This window comes from the organism of the source record quoted next, unplaced genomic scaffold (assembly GCF_019419815.1).
Source record: "Pyrus x bretschneideri cultivar Hongxiangsu unplaced genomic scaffold, Pyrus_bretschneideri_v1 Contig55, whole genome shotgun sequence".
In the NCBI taxonomy this organism is placed as follows: Eukaryota; Viridiplantae; Streptophyta; class Magnoliopsida; order Rosales; family Rosaceae; genus Pyrus; species Pyrus x bretschneideri.
The window spans coordinates 2,041,593-2,058,755 of record NW_025999793.1 but is presented as its reverse complement, the minus strand read 5'-3'; the positions used below and the strand labels follow the sequence as shown (position 1 = coordinate 2,058,755).

Genomic DNA, 17,163 nt, shown 5'->3' with positions numbered 1-17,163 from the left:
GACCTTTTTACCCCTGCATGTGGATGAGATTTTGACAGAAATTTCAATTTGGACTATGATTGATAACGAACTTCACCACAGGGTTAAAATTAACACTTTTTTTCACCACATGGGTCAATTTAAAAGTAGTGTCTCACCACAGGGATCAAGAAAAAAATTTAGCCCACTTTATGTGTACAATGAATGCGAATTAAAATGCACTTTTAAGCAATTATCAGACCTCAACATGTAATCTTTGGCTTTTGTACTTTTGCTCTCTTGAATTAACAAGAGAGACGCTTGGCTCCTTGAGATTGAGGAGGAGTTCCTCCTCAAGACATGTCGTCGCCAATTCACAAAATTTTATGCTTATGATTGAAATCGTTTATATTATAAATCACTCTGCAAAAATCATCTGCAAAAAGTCAATTAAACTAAAGTCATTTAGTCACTCAATTATAATAAACAATGGATAGACAATTCGTAATACGTTTATTGACACCGACCATTTATTTTATACATTGCGAAAACTAAACAATTTCATTTTTTTTCACTTAATTTTTACATAAATAATATTTAAATGATAATTTATATTATGAACCGTTTTAATAAAAAACATGAAATTTCGTGAATTGGCTATGAGGGTCTTAAGAAGGAGTTCCCGCTCAAGAACAAGTCTTTTCATTAATAGAAAAGGTAATGTCTCAGTTATGCTCCAGAGTTCTAAAATGTTGAATTTTTTTAACACTTCAACCAAAAAAAATTAGTTTTGTTAATTTCTGACGCTAGAAGAGCCCCATGAACGTCAAAGAAAGAGCCAAAAACAAGAATAAAGAAGTTACAGGAAGTATGGTATTCTGTGCAAATCAGTTTAAACAAACATATCTAAATTTAAATTTTGAATGATATTTAATACTACGGTTTAATGTTATTATTTTTTATTTATAAGTAAAGGATTTTACATTCAATTTTCGTTAAAAACGAATTAATTTAAATTTTGAATGATATTTAATACTACGGTTTAATGTTATTATTTTTTATTTGTAAGTAAATGATATTATATTTAATTTTCGTCAAAAACGAATTTTTTGAATCGTATTATTACTAATTCATTATAAAATTTTGTCAATTTGTTAAAAAATAAATAAATAAATAAAATTTGAATGCGGGCGGGCACAAAACAAACAAACCTTCCTTTCTTTCCTTGCCCCAAGTAAAACCACCCTCCTGATTTACTGCCTTTTAAATTTATTTATTCGGAAAAAATATAATATTGAAAACGAACACCCGTTCCCACATACAGCCTGTCCACACCTCTCTCTCTGTACCTCCACATTAAATAACTTCTCTCTACTTATTCCAGAAGCAAAAGGAGCAACCACCCAAAAAAAAAAAAAAAAAACCAAAAGAGAAAGAGGACTTGAGATATTTTCTGGGTTTTTTCTTTCTTCCGACATTTTAATTTGTTAGCTATTGCAATCCATCAAGAACACCGCCAACAATGAGCTACTACAACCAGCAGCAGCCCCCAGTTGGCGTTCCTCCACCTCAAGGTAAGCAGACTTTGCATGTTTGGTTTTTTTTCTTGATTATGTTTAGATCTGTACAAAATCTCCAAGTAATTTGATAATTTTTTAAATTCTGTGACACGGGGTTTGTTCTGATTTTGTATTTTTGCCACTTTTGTTTGTGTAAATTGTGATTGGAATAGGTTATCCACCGGAAGGATATCCCAAAGACGCTTATCCGCCGCCGGGGTATCCACAGCAGGGATACCCTCCACCTCAGGGGTACCCCCAAGGGTACCCTCCTCCCTACGCCCCTCGGTACGCCCAGCCTCCCCCTCAACAACAGAACAACACCAATGGCCTCATGGAGGGCTGGTATGTAATTTCCTTCCCTTTCTTGTCCTCCTTTTTACTTTCTGTATTTCGCTTTGTAAAATTAGTGAATCTGAGTTTTGAGTCTTGCGTCTTGACTCAGATCTGGCTTGGTCTTCTTGAGTCTGACACCGAGTCAACTCGGTCCTTGGTTTGTTGTCCTTTAGTCAAACATATCTTACAAGTCTTTTCTGAAAGAGGAAATTGGAGCGATGGTCCTGAAATTATGACTCAAATTGTAGCACTAGTCCCTGAATTAGGAATTCATTAGAATCTGCCCTTGACTTTGCCAAACTATGGAGCTTTGGTCCTTTATAACTCGTTAGATTTTCTGTCAGTACGCTGAAGTAGGAAGATATCGGATCCAAAATGGTGTTAATGTAGATGCCGGGATAAATTATTAAGAAGAAAAAAATAATCTAGCTTATTTATTATTTATTAATTTATTAAAATAAAACTAAACAAAGAAGAAAAAAGGCCAAATTGTAGCAAAGGTTCATGATCTATGCCCCAAGTCTAGTTTTTGTTTTTGTGCTCTACTAATAGTTTCTTCCGTTGTTGAATTATGTTATTTATTGTATTATAATCATTTTTGTTAATTCCGTCAATTTTTTCATTAACTTGAGGGATAAAACAGGAATTCCATCCAAACATTATGAAATTGAATATACTTGGCTCCTTAAGTATTGAGGAGAAAGTCCTTTTTCCTGACTCCTGCCACATAAGTGCAGGGATACTCCAATTTCCACTTTCTAGAAAGACGGGTTCACACGAATGGTCCTAGTCTTGACCAGAGGTCATGACTTTTGTTCCCAAATTACCCTTTTTTCATCGACAGGGACTTCCTCATCCATCATGGCATTCCAAGATAATAAAGGAAAACTAATGAAAATGACTAGAAAAGCTTTAGTTTTAATTAAAAACCATGTTATAAGTTTTGTTTAATGATTAGTACAAGGCTCGTATTAAAGTAGTCCAACTAAAATGACCCAACTATAATAAATTATGATTTGTCGATTTTATCCCTAACTTTTTTAGGTTGAGTTCCAGATTTTCGTCGTTAATGGAGTTCATCGTTTAAATTATGATTTGTCGATTTTATCCCTAACTTTTTTAGGTTGAGTTCCAGATTTTCGTCGTTAATGGAGTTCATCGTTGTTTTGCAGATCTTCTTTTTCTTTGAAACAAAAATATCGATCATCATGCTATTTAATTTATATTTTGTATTATTTCGTTGAAATGTGATCATAGTTATTTTTCATAGTGTATTTGAGGTATTGTTTTTCAATTTTTATTCGTCAGTGGAGTTCATCGTTTGTTTCTCCAGAAAATAAATTTGAGATTTGCATGCTATTCAATAATAACGGCGGGTCATTCTTTCTAGACTATAAAAATAAATTGTTTCTGGATTTTAAGTATCATTGTTTTTGGAATCTAAGTTACTGTTTCTGGATTTAAATGAAATAGACACACTGTTTTTTAAATGTAAGCTAGAAAAGAAATAGTAAAATTCATTGTATTAGGATTCAAATCAAAATAAGCATCATGTTTCTTAAATAAAATAAAATCAACTAATGCATGAAAGAAAAGAAAGCATAGACTGTTTCTGAAATTTAAGTTATTGTTTTTGAAATTTAAGTCACTGCTTCTGGAATTTAAGTCACTGTTTTAGGATTTTGGTTTTTTATTTTTTATTTTTTTTCAGATACAGTGTTTGTTTATTCATTCACAAAACAAACACTATATCTGATTTTTTTTTTTTTTTCTAGAAATAATGTTATGTTTTGGTTCTTTTTTTTTTTTTTTTTTTTTTCCCAGATACTTTTTCGTAGGTTTCTACCATTAAACTTCTTTGAATTTGTTTCGGCGGCTTTGTTTCGATGAATGCTTCATTTTTCAACTTTGATTTAGTTGTTTTTTAAATGGGGGAATTCAATTTGATAGGAAGACAGGGAGTTATTATGGCGGTTTCGTGCTGGGTTGAGGTTGGTGAAGAGTCAGGACAATATCGAATCATTTAGGGGTAGTACGAAAGTGTAGATTTGTAGCGGGTTGGGCTTGTAAGTTTAACCTGAGGACAATAGTTTTGAATATTTTTTATTAAACTTTGAGCCCTTTTGATTAAATAACATTTTGGGAGGGTTTTGGGTTAAATATTTGTTGGTCCAAACCTTTTTCATTAAAGCTCTCAAATAATAATGTGCGTGAGAAAGTTGAATCTCGTAACATTACATTATTTGTGTAGAAGAATGCATTCCATTAATTATTGTCATTTTTATCTATTTATTACATAAATCTCAAAATTTAAACTCATTCAACGATAATAATAGGATGATATGTTTTTCGTTGAGAATATCAAGATAGTGTCGTCTAGGTAAGTATATTTATGTCACAAGGGTCCGGGGCAATCTAGTTATTTAGGTATTGTTTGATGATTTTGAGGTTGTACTTGCGACAATAATGTTCTGCAGTTTTTGGACAAGTACTATGCTGTGTGATTTTATTAAGGGACAAGGATTGTCTTTCCTTCCACTTTCGGTGATCTCTTGTGTCCTCTTATTTTGTATAGTCATGGTTAAACCACGTCAATTTTTTATATTGTTTTTTTTTTATAGAGATAATAAGACAAAAATGAATAGTAATATAAAATGTTGATGTGGTTTAACTGTGACCACACAAACAGGAAGGCATTAGAATTGGAAGGGCAGACAATCCTTGTCCTTTTTTAATGTCTGCATTCCCTAATTTGTTATCCAATTTTATGAATGTTGCAGTTTGGCTGCTCTGTGTTGTTGCTGTCTGCTAGAGGCTTGCTTTTGAATGGAGTTTTGGATCAAAACTACGAAGTGAATCTGAAGTCCATTTATTTGGATTGTGAACAATATTTGATTCCCTGATTTGGGCTGTCAAATTTTTCTATCTGTTACATTGTGTAGTTTTTGTTTTTACCTTTTGGATTGTGAACAAAATTTAATTCTCTGATTTTCATAAATAATATGAACTTGTGCTTGAAATGTTACATTGGTTTTAGATCTTCTATCTATGTGCTTAGTATGTTTCCTTTGAATTCTCAACTCGAAATGTGATGGCTTCATGTATGCGTGGTTGATGCTAGCATAATCCTTACCAATGCCAGCGAAAATGTGTCCCATTGGGTTTGAAGGTTAAAGTAGCAAGTTTAGGGAGATTTGGAAGTTCTTTACAGGAGTAGGACATTGGACAAGAGTTCTTTACAGGAGTAGGACATTGGACAAGTACGATTTTCTGGCAGCTTTTAGGTTTTGGCTTTGTTGGGTTTGTTGATGTGATGGGTTGGATTTTGTTTCTGGGATAAAAGAGAAGTAGAAGAATATTTCCTCTGAGCTGGAGGAATGTTTCAAGTGATGCTTTGAAATATGCTTCTACATTGAGGAGGCCGTCATGGAATCTTTACATCAAAAGCAAGCAAACGTGAAGATTAAATAACAAAGGATAGGGAGCAAGGCCTTTTTTGGTAATGAGAGTGCATTTCATTTAGTAGCAGCCCAAAAAGGCCCTAATACAAAGTATTCCCAACAGCTAAAATGAAAATACATCAGCAGCCCAAAATGTAAAAGAACCCTAAATTATAAACCCTAACATCAAACCATACACACGCAGCCGCCGCTGTGGAAGAAGACGCCACCACCGTAGAAATAAGTCAAAAGACAAAGAAGAGTGGTCATGCGAAAATGAGGACATTGTGACGCACATATTCAATCGACCAACTCAATACAACATGATCCTGAGATCGTAGTTTCGTTGAGACACATCTGCAGCCCATCGATAAAGTACAACGTATAACATGGGAAAAGGCTTTATATTCGAGTTATTTAGAGAATGAATTAGAAACATGTTGAATATGATACCATATTTGCTCAACTTTCAATTATCCATTATGATCTAATGGTATGTTTGTTTGCCCTCACTAGTTTTCACTGGACTTGATTGAATTAATTGTTAGAGTAGTCTAGTATTTGTTAGCCACATTACTCGCCTAGACAAAACGCCTTGCCATACGGTCTTAACGAAACCCCCAAATCTAGCGGACTGCTAAGACCACCACTGCTCTACGCCCCTCCCCACTTTGCCCCTCTGCGAGTTTTGGGCTTTCGTTCTTGCAAGCTTCAATTCCCAATGCTTCAGTGATATCATGGATGCCAAGCTCTTGTGATTGCCATGGATGCCAAGCTTCAATTCCCATCTCTGCTATAGTGAGCTCTTGCAAGCTTTAATTCACAAAGCTTTAAGCCACAACGCCTCAAGGCCTTCAATACCCACTCCCCATTTGGTCTCCTACGCCATTTTTAACACACCCAACAAATTTTTTCCGATCAAATCCCAGAAGAAAACTGCGCCATCCCACCGCGAATTCTGGGCTTTAGTTCTTGCATGCTTCAATTCCCAACGCTTCAGTGATCCTCATGGATGCCAAGCCCTTCTGACCGGCGTGGTTGCCAAGCTTCAATTCCCATCTCCGCGAGTTTTGGACATCTTCTTCTTCTTCTTCTTCAACCTCTCCATTCATTTAAAGACATTGTTTTCACTTTTTGTTCTTCAACTTTTAAATCTCTTTTACATTGGTTGTTTAGTCTTATGTCTTAAAAATTGGGAAATTCTAATGGAAAATAATCAAAATATATGGTTTTATGAAAAGAGAGTGTTGTTTTCATAATGTTCTTACAAGGAAAGGTGGTAGTATAATGTGCACTCGATTACAACAATGTTCTAGAGAACTCGACTTGTTGCATTTCAAAAACCAGGATATCTTTGAAACTCAGCTCTTTGATGGGAAAGATTCATATGAGCATCTCTAAAAGATATTTGTAAATGTCTAACTCAGCAATTACAATAAGAAAAGACAACAATATTTTCCAACCAAGAAGCCAAATATGATATAATATAGTATAACATGGAATAGCATCTCTCTACTTGCTGTCAAATTTGACAGCAGCTTCAAATATTTTTTTAATTTAATTTTATTATTTTTTTTTAATCAAATCTGCAACTCTCCTCTCTCACTCAAGCCTAAGAAGCGCCGCTCGTCCTTCTTCTTCCCTTTTCTCAAAACCAAACCCAGAAACCAATCTCACGATTTCAACCTAAAACCCAAATGTAAGACTCCATTTCGCACCGTTGCTCATACAAGAGCTCTCGAATCCTTGCTGCAATTCCTCGGCTACGATTCGAGGAAGATCGTCATCGACAGACTGCAATCCCCTGGCTACAATTCCTCCACTTGTAAATCGAAATTGGAGAAGTCGTCGTCTTTCCATGCTGGTAATTTAAAATCTCACACTTTCTCAGCATCCAAACATATTTTATAAAAATTGAAATTAAAAGGTTAAAAGAAAATTTTGGTTGTGGCCTTTGGATTTCAGGTGAGTTTGAGTGATGGTAGAGGGCGACAAGTTGTTGATGGAGAAGAGAAGCAGGTATACAAAGATTCAGAAAAAAAAAGAGAAAGAAGATGATAAGAGATGTAACATCCCACATTGACCAATGAAGAGGGAGTAATGTGCCTTATATGTACATGCCCACCTCCATATAGAGGGCGATAGGTTGTCAATGAAGAAAAGAAGCAGGTATACAAAGATTCAGAAAAAGGGAGAAAGAAAATGACAGGAGATGTAACATCACACATTGACCAACGGAGAAGGGGTGATGTGCCTTATATGTACATGCCCACCTCTATATAATACGATGCCTTTTGGGAGCTCACTGACTTCAGGTTCCGTAGGAACTCCGCAGATAAGCGAGTTCGCGCGAGAGCAATCCCAAGATGGGTGACTCACTGGGAAGTTCTCGTGTGAGTTCCCAAAAATAAAACCATAAGGGCATGGTCGGGGTCAAAGCGGATAATATCGTGCTACAGTGGAGTCAAGCCCGGGATGTAGTGGGGGCCCGGGCCTGGATGTGACATGAGAAGTCTAGAAAGAAGGGGCATAAAATAATAGTTTAATAAAATAAAATGAAAAGAAAATAATGAAATAAAATAATAATTTAATTTGACCTATCGGGTAGAGAGCAAAATTTTGAAAGATGTCAATATATCACATAGGCTTTCAAATTCAAATTTTATGTTTAAAATTTGACTTCTCCTTTGAAGATACTCTAATTCAAGAATTTGAATCTTTGGTATTTGACATAAGATTTGATTTTCCCTTTCCTTTTTATTTATAGAGTGCTTTTTTTTTTCTTTTTTGTTTTATTGACAAGAAAGTGAAAGTTTTCATAATTCAAACTAAAAATTAAAAATTTAATCCTAACTAGTTAGGCACTGCATCAAACGTTTCACAATTTTAATACTACTTAGTCCATGCTAAGCTAATCCATCTTGGACCACATGCTCTCGCCCTATTTTATTCAATTTAGTTGAATGTCATCTAAAGTTAACCGAGCCAAATGACTTGACACTAACTTAAGATGTTTGAGTTTATCCTCATCTCTATTAATTAATGAAACTTTCTCTGTCAACCAAAAGAGGGTGAAAAGACTACTTAGTCTACTATCACACAAAAAAAATGATGGGCAATAATGTAATTTCACATGTCCAAATTTTACTGTTTTTTATTGAAGCCTCACCTACATGTGATGTTAAAATACCTCCAATATTTATAAATAATAAAAAAAAAACCAAAAACAAAAACCTCCCACTCCCCTCACGTTCTTTCTCATTCTCATTTTCTAAAAAATGTGTCCATACACACAAAGTGTGTAGACAAATGCTAGTATTTTATAAATGGACATTTATGATTAAGATTGTATTTGCTTCCATATTTGTACATTCCTTATAAATTATACTTGAATTTTTCAAAATGCTTTCCATACCTTGTGAAAAAAATGAAATACAAAGACAATAACACAGTAGTGCTCAAACAATAATTAGTAACCTAATTAATATAACATTAACTACTTTCTCGGGCATGCTCCGCAACGTTTCTTGTAATCCAAACTATTTATTTTTCGGTCATTACTAATCATATGTCATCCTTGAAAGAATTCACTCAAATTGAAAATGGTTTGTTACTTGATTTTTATTGTGAAAATTTCTTTTTTATTAACAACACTATGTTCTTCTATTTATCACGTCACAATTGGATAACTAAATGATTTTCAGGTGCAATGAGTTTTTGCAAAAGCACACTAGATCCACTGTGGATGTTATTGCGAGAAAGGCTATGCTAGGCGTGTGGTGGACGGGCTGGGAGTTCCTATTGATGGAAGAAGAACTCTAAGTGATCACGAGCGATTGTTAAATAAGTCACAAGTTCAAATCGCCCTTCTATCCTCGATGGAAAAAGAAAATAAAATATTGAAAGTTTAGGATGCCCTAGTTTTCGTCCTATCAATTTATTTCAATTGAATATCATTCAAATTAACCGAGTTAAATGACTTGACACAAACCTAAGATTTGGGTTTATTCCTGTATCTTATAATTGAAATTTTATGATTAAGATTATATATTTACAGTTCTTATTAATTCTATTCAGCTGAATGTCATTCAAATTAATCGTGTCAAATGACTTGACATTAACCTAAAATGTTTGAGTTTATCCTTATATCTTATAGTTGGAAATTTATGATTAAGATTCAATATTTGTGCATTCCTTATCAATTTGATTCAGTTGAATGTCATTCAAATTAATCTTATCAAATGACATGGTACTAATCTAAGATGTTTGAGTTTATCTTTATATCTTATATTTGGGAATCTATGATTAAGATTCAATATTTGTACATTCCTTATCAATTCAATTAAGTTGAATGTCATTCAAATTAATCGTGTGAAATGGATTGACACTAACCTAAGATGTATGAGTTTATCCTTATATCTTATAATTGGAAATTTATGATTAAGATTTCAAATTTGTACATTCCTTACAAAATACATTTGAGTGTTAGCAAAAAACAAAAAAGAAAAAAAAAGTAAAAGAAAAATCTATAGTTTCTCAAAGTACTTTTCATACCATGTGAAGAAATGCAAGTGACCCTCTACCATAGTAGTGAAGATGAGTGTTGACCTTGCACCACAGCATGGGTTCGAACCCCGTTGACTCCCTAATCTAACATCTAATCTAACAAATCTATTATTTGACAAAAAAAAAAACATTGTGAAGAAATGAAAGATAATGATAATAAAAATAATAATTATATATCGTAACGCATGTAGAATCGCATATAGTTTGTTCACTATAATGGCCAACTACATCTAGGTAACAATTTTTGTATCTGGAAGTCGAACATAAGAATCTTAACGACATGAAGACAATTATTAGACAAGAAAAAGTGAAGTTTTTATTCGAGACTAACTAGACTAGACTATTTGAAATCAAATACAACCGTCAAATTTGTCATTCCCGCCTTTCACTCGCTACCCCCCACTCTTGCCTTTTTTTTTTCTTAGTTGTTGCTAAAACGGTAATTCCAAGTTAACTAAACTAACAAAATTTCAAAATAATTATGACGACTCATATAAGTTATATCACATCACGTACTTTAAACTCTCATAATGGACAATAATATAAACATCAAAACCGGAGCGTATCTCTAACTAGTTCCGATTTTAATATTTCAACATGTTTAAATTATCTATTCTAAAGTTGGAGGGGAATTGTCCTGTTCATGGCTACAGTCAAGAAAATGCCACTCGATTTCACTCTATTTACAAAAATGCCAACTAAATTAGGCTGGATTGGGAGGGTAATTCTCAAAAGTTCAGAGGGTGATTTTGTCCGTATCAGCACGGAACCACTCGATTTCATGCTATTTACAACAATACCAGCCAGATGAGGCTGGGTTGGGAGGGTAATTTTATCCGTTTGGTTTGGCACGGATTGCTGGGTTAGAAGCGTGCGCTCTCCTCCCATCTCTCACTCTTCCTATGTCGCTCCTACTCAAACCCTAGCAGCCACAACACCATCTCTGGAATAGCATCGGCTCCTGCTTCCTAAAACCAAAACCACACAAACTGCCCTCCATTTCTGTAACTCGAGAGCTTCGGTGAGATGAAGGAGAGGAGCAGGGAGATGGGCTCGAGTCCGCCAACGGCGGAAGAGATCTTCAGGGATTACTGTGCTCTGAGAACCGACGCCGTCCACTCTTTAACTAACGGTACTTCGATCTCTCTCTCTCTATTCTCCCTTTTGCGTGTCGGATGAGTGGCTGTATTTCGAAAGCTAAGTTCCATTTTTTATTGGATTCTTTACTGTTAGAATAGATTGTCATCATTTCAGACCTTTTGCTGTGAATTATTTCCGGATTTTGTTGCACTGTTAGGTCAGGTTTTGGGGGTTCCTTTATTTATTTCGTTTTCTGTCATTTTCTCTCATTTTGGGGATGCATCTCTCTGTTCTGTGTATAGTTCTTTGTTTTAAGGTCAGTTTTCTTCTTCTTTTCTTTTTTTCTTTTTTGGGTTTTTTTTTTTTTTGTGGGCTTTCAGTGAGTTGATATTTTCATTTTCCGTTTTGCTGTGAATTTTCTTCAATTTGATCGAACATCTCGATTCGAACAGTTGATTTTCAATTTATCTTTAATTTTCTAGATGCCTGTTGGTTGCATGTATAAGAAATACTTTTATATTATGTTTCAATTTCAAAGTTGTTTGATATATGACCTTTAGTTTGTATTCTTATATGGAATTGTGCAAGGTTGCCACTCTTTGCCCCCTTTCGATTGTGATCGAGTTTATTGTTTTGTTCTTGCTTATTGTAAATGTCATTTTGTTTGTAAAGTTTAGTTTATAAACTGTACTTCTATTTACTCTTTGAATTAATTTTTTGTTTATGTTGTCGTTTCTTGATTTTAGTTTCTGTGGATTTATATGGTTCTGATTACAGAAAGTATTGTCATTGGACAAAAACTCTTACAAGCAAGCTGCAAATCTGTTCAAAGAAACCAAGATCTGTTAATATCAAATACGTCAGCCATTGGCAATGGAATAGTATGTATTGTTATTTCTCCATTCTATAGTCATATTAATAATGTTTATGATGAAATAAGGTTTGAGGTGATCTTTTAGAATCCTTTTGCTGGAACACTTGCTTTAATCTGGATTTGGTCTAACTTAAATGCATTTCTATGTACTGCTTGAAGAAGCAAAACGATTCTGGTTTGTTTTTGTTTTGTACTCTGGGTGTAAAGATAATTCTCTTCTAAGCAAGCTCGCTTATCTTTGAACTCTTAACTGATTTGTGCCTGCAACAAGATTTTTTTCGGACTTTTTGCAGTGTATTTAACAGTATTAGGTCTCTGTCCTGCATGTCACTAGGTTTATTCATTTTTCAGTTCACATTGATCACGGATTTATAGTTGATTGCATTTCATTTTGACTTCTAGGTTTTTTAAAAGTCATTGCCATTCTCATATTTAAATATTGCCCATCTGAAATATTCTGTTCAGTTTTGAGACAAATAAGTCTTGTGCAATTCAGCAGGTTGATTTGTTTGTTAATGTTATTCATGACATTTTGAAGGGTTTAGATTGGTTAGCTGTGCGAGATTAGTGACTTCATTTTAATATTGGAGGACTGATTGAACTATGAAGAAATAAAAAATGGAATGGACCCAGCATTGCATCTCTCTTGTTAACATGTAGGAGATTTTGTTTGTTATACTCATTAAGATTAAGAAGTTCACTAGTTGAGTTCTCTGTTAAAAATTTTCATAATTTGAGATGCTAAATAATGGGGACAAGTAATCTTATATGTTAATTTGTAGCTTACTATGGACCGTGATAGGTTGAAGGCAGGTTGGATCAATCAATTGTCCAACTGGTTACTTCATTTTTAAAGGTGTTACGGTTCTGATTCGATTAATAATATATACAAAACCAAATGGGGTGTCTAAAATCTTCCATAGGGTTAAATCACTGTCATTTACATACACGAGCATTTTGTGTGTTGAATTTAATGAATCTATACATGAACTCCTTCCGTATGTATGTTATAGCCTCCTGTTTAGAAGTCTGATTTCACTTGACGATGTGTACTCTTATTCCATGATTTGCAGACACAGACCTCGTTTTTCTATTTCCTTGTGAACTAAACTGACCTTTATTGTTGAAAGTACATGGTGACCCCTCAACTTGAACAAGCAATCATATATTATAAAACAAAAACGAACTGGTTGTTTGAACAATAGTAATGGATTCATTACAATTTCATATTTATTTTGTTAGGGGCACAAAAACAAAAAGACACTGGTCATCCTTTTGAATTCATATCTTCTTTTCCCAAGTTGATTAGATAATTTCTATAGTTAAGCAATAACATTACAGGGCTTACTGACAAATGTTTCAATCCTTTTGTTTAGCACTGAAATAACCATGACATTATAGAAAAAATTTTAGTGTCTTTTTTATTTGCAATTATCGTAGGTGTAGTTTATCATTTACGGCTATTGACTAAAAGTTAGTTATGATTCAATTTAAATTAGGCTATTAGCAATTATTCAAAAAAATTTCTTGTTATACTTCAAAATTCTGAACTCTACTGTAATTTTGATGCTTATTGTTGATGCTAATGGTTGTAGGCTGGACATGGAAGCTATAACTAGGTTAAGGAGCCTGGTGGATCTAATAAAACGACTATTGCTGCATATATAGAGGTAGCCTCTATGTCTGACAAAAATTATTTGTGGTATTTTACAATTTTGTATGACACATCCTGCTTCCATTAGTATACGGTCATACATTGGTTGATTGTATCAAACAGTTAGCTAAATATTTCATGAAGTTGAAAAACTTCACGAACTAGTGACTATTTTAAAGGGTTTAATTACACTTCAGTTATAGGAGGCTTCTCACTGCTTTTCTAGATGGTATCCGGGTTGGGAATAAAGAACAATTGCTAGCCGCAATAGTTAAAAAAAAAAAAAAAAAGGAATATATTAACTATTAAGAGGATGGCGCATGTAGTACCATCCATTCGTTGTCCCTTGCAGGGAGCCTCTGTCTAAATACAGAGATCTTTGATTACACACATCAGTCTTTTGGTTGCGGATATTTAGCTTTAAGTTTTATATTACACTTTGCTTTCTCTATCACTCTTTCCTTGAGGATCTTTTGTCTCCTTTTTTAATTCAAGAATTCATGCCAAAGGCAGTGAAGTGTGAATGTAATTTGATCCAAAGATTCACTGATTAATAGGCTCGGAGATTGACAATATTCGGTAATAAAATAGCCTTCAGTCACATCATGGTTCAAGACAAGTGAACGTTGATATTCATTGGCAAGCCTCTGCAACATTGTGAAAGTGACATTGTCATGAATTGCTCTCTTGGGTTTCAAATTCATTAAAGTTTAAGAATTAAAAAGAACAAAAAGTTTACAGAGTGGTTGGAACAGTGTTTAGTCCACACAACAACACACCGTTTTTGAGAGAAATGAGTTCTTGTGCAAGTCTCCTTAACTTTGAATGTCCAGTTTCATCTCCTAATCTAGCATAATTTGTAAAGTAATCCCCGCAGTATGATAGCCTAGCCTTGTCAAGAAGAGTGATTATGAAACAATGCCTCTACTACATTGCAAACCCCTCCCCCTCGTAAACTTTAAAAAGAAATTGACATTTTGCAACACTGAATAAATGACATCTACTCTGGGTTCACGATACGCACTTGCATATCCTCCCAAGGTTATCACTTTGATTATCTGGTACATGAAATCAAATAATTTAGATAGGTTATAGTTCAATTTGATCATACTGCTGAATAAGCTGAATAAGATCTCAAATAATTTTAACAATAATTATGCTATGTAATTACTCAGTACATAGGCTACATCTATTTGTCATTTTATGCTTTCGAGTTATATAATATGCTAGCATTATTTTCTTGCTATTATTTTGTGTAATCAGCTCACCTTAAGAGATTTTATTTTGTAGGACGAATATTGGGCTCCTCAAGATTTCAAGAGGCTATTGTCTGCAAAATTAAAATTATTGACAACAAGTCGTAAACTGATTAAGGTAAATATATTTTGTGGTCTAATTGTCCTATATATTTAGCTTTTATGGTCTTTTGGTGTTAGATTATGTGCATTTTGTGGAACAAACAATTAAAGACTTCTTAATGTGCATGGAGTTGTTATTTTCATGCACTTACAAACAAGTTGGATTTAAAAGGTTAGAATTGTTGTATGCAATGTGGTTTTTGATTGTTGTGCGGTAATTAATCAAATGATGTGCACATACATAAAAAGGTTAGGTTTTCCGAGGTTTGTCATCATATTGGAATGGGTACTCCAAAACAAGGATCATATGGGAATATGCTGCATGCCTAGCAGTATATAACACTTCCAAAAAAGTTGTGGATTTGTTCAAACTAAAGTATTCTTAGATGAGGGTGGTTGGGCTTGGTTGTGGTTTTTGGAGTACTAGAAAGTTCCATAACAGGGCCAAAGGGGTATGGGAGATCAAACTGCCACTTTGGATGTGGGAGCATATGTTCACTTCAACTGGAGCTACAGGTGCCACATGATAATAATAATTTTTAATAACTGTCAACTTACGCTTTACATGCAAGGAACACATTTTCATAGGTGATTGGCAACTTCATACTTGTTCTGACTGAAATTCCCTTACATGGTAATTTCCGGATTTAATTAATGAGGTTTAGAAGATCAACTAATTAAACAGTCTTACTAGTTTTTTATCCTAGATTTTCTCTGATTTAATCATTCGAGATCCGGTTGATTACATGATAAATTGCACTTTTCTATGGCCCTTGTAGTGCCTTTTCCCTTGGTTCTGGCAATCTGGTCGCTGCTTAACATTCCATTTGTACAAGTGTAGGTCGATTCTTCTCTTATGCTCTCTAAGTTCAATAAAAATAGTTTTGCGTGATGTATTTTCCATAAATCTCCCAAACTTTTTCTTTATTTGAATAAAATCGGTATTTGGACATCTTGAATTAAAAATAATTTTACCTTCTAAGTCATATATTATCTTCCTTGGTTTTCCTGCTTTTCTTGGTCCACCTTTCCCCTTTATACCTAGTTGTCTCCCTCCCCTTCGTGTTTTCATTGTTGAATTTGGGGAGAAGGCCAAAAAACAAAGGCCGGGAGAGAGCACAGTGCTCTTGCTTTGGGGTGAAGGATGCAGAGGTCCAAATCGGTATTTTTCTTTTCCATGCCTTCGATTCTCTCTTTCCTTCTATTGCCTACTCCGATTTTTCCCCCTTTATTGGATTTTCTATTAGGGTTGGGCTTTAAGATAAAAATTTCAGTCCGATCTCAGCTTCTGTAGCAGTTCCATGATATAGGTTTAGCGGGGGCTTAACATGCCGGGTTCTGATACAATCGTTTCATTCTTATGTTTTTAACTTGTTTCTTTCGTGGTCCATTTTTTCATGTTGACAACTAAGAATTGGGTTTAATTTTTACATGGTAGTACAATGATTGGCTGAGTTTTTCACCTTGTTGTTCTTAGATTTGGTAGATAAACTAAAAAAAGGGCTTTATTTTGACGGCTTATTGTTCCCCAAACTTTGAATGCAGTGAAGATATTGGTGATTGAATTGTGTAAAATTCTAATTTATTCTACATATTAAAGTTTTATCGAAATCATCATATTTGAGCCACGCATATCTTCTTATTTGATACCATACTCTTACCAAACCAACGTTTACATAAGTAAATGAAGTGTTAAGAAATGATTTATGATTCATAGTTTCAAGAGAGTTTGGCTATGGCTTGAGAATCTTTGATCACATTGGACAAAAAATGGAAAAGTAATGTCATATTCTGCTTATAAATATGATTTATATTTGGTTATCTCTGATATTAAATATGGATATTGATGAAAATATTTACAATGTAAAAGTAGTGTTGATGGAAATCAAGAAAATATTGATATCGGCAGAAGTTGGATGGAAATTTTGAATGAAGTGTAATAAAAAAAACTGCCTTTGTATCTAATGCAGATTCTTGCTAGAAGGAGAAATATCGAGGATATTATGATACTTAATGCTTGCTGGTACTTGGATATATAATTTACTTGGTCTACAATACCGTCTTGTTCATGTGCTTCAATTGGGATTTTCATTTTTAAAAAGGCTAAATAGCCAAAATGGTCCCTAAGATTTGCATAATTAATAGAAATGGTATTGAAAATCAATAGAAATGGTCCCTGAGATTGTCAACCATCCCTGATTTTGGTCCTTCTGTTAAAAACTCTTTAGACAATTTTCAAAGCTTTGTAACTCAATTGATTCTTAACCAAATTCGACCCATAATATATCAAAATGAAGATAGGAAAGTGTAGAACAAGATTATACCTATTTGAAAGCCC

At 34.0% G+C, this 17,163-nt stretch overlaps 1 protein-coding gene and 1 long non-coding RNA gene across 2 annotated transcripts; both read left to right on the top strand.

The window, feature by feature from the left end:
- Positions 1 to 1,310: 1,310 nt before the first annotated feature.
- LOC125470922 (cysteine-rich and transmembrane domain-containing protein WIH2-like) lies at positions 1,311 to 4,878 on the top strand. Its single transcript, XM_048570727.1, has 3 exons — positions 1,311 to 1,532; positions 1,691 to 1,862; positions 4,634 to 4,878. The coding sequence occupies exons 1-3, from the start codon at positions 1,481 to 1,483 to the stop codon at positions 4,677 to 4,679; spliced, it is 270 nt and encodes an 89-aa protein (XP_048426684.1). The 5' UTR covers positions 1,311 to 1,480; the 3' UTR covers positions 4,680 to 4,878.
- Positions 4,879 to 10,684: 5,806 nt separating this feature from the next.
- Positions 10,685 to 17,162, top strand: LOC103938340. Its single transcript, XR_007253293.1, has 5 exons — positions 10,685 to 10,991; positions 11,717 to 11,820; positions 13,409 to 13,483; positions 14,758 to 14,841; positions 16,796 to 17,162. It is a non-coding gene; the product is annotated as an uncharacterized LOC103938340 (long non-coding RNA).
- The last annotated feature ends 1 nt before the right edge of the window (position 17,163 follows it).

What these genes read in the sequence shown, in the direction of transcription:
- LOC125470922 (XM_048570727.1), top strand. Translation starts at nt 1,481, where the DNA reads ATGAGCTACTACAACCAGCAGCAGCCCCCAGTTGGCGTTCCTCCACCT. An exon ending in TGGCGTTCCTCCACCTCAAG is followed by an intron (nt 1,533 to 1,690) that starts GTAAGCAGACTT and finishes TGATTGGAATAG; the next exon opens with GTTATCCACCGGAAGGATAT. An exon ending in AATGGCCTCATGGAGGGCTG is followed by an intron (nt 1,863 to 4,633) that starts GTATGTAATTTC and finishes TGAATGTTGCAG; the next exon opens with TTTGGCTGCTCTGTGTTGTT.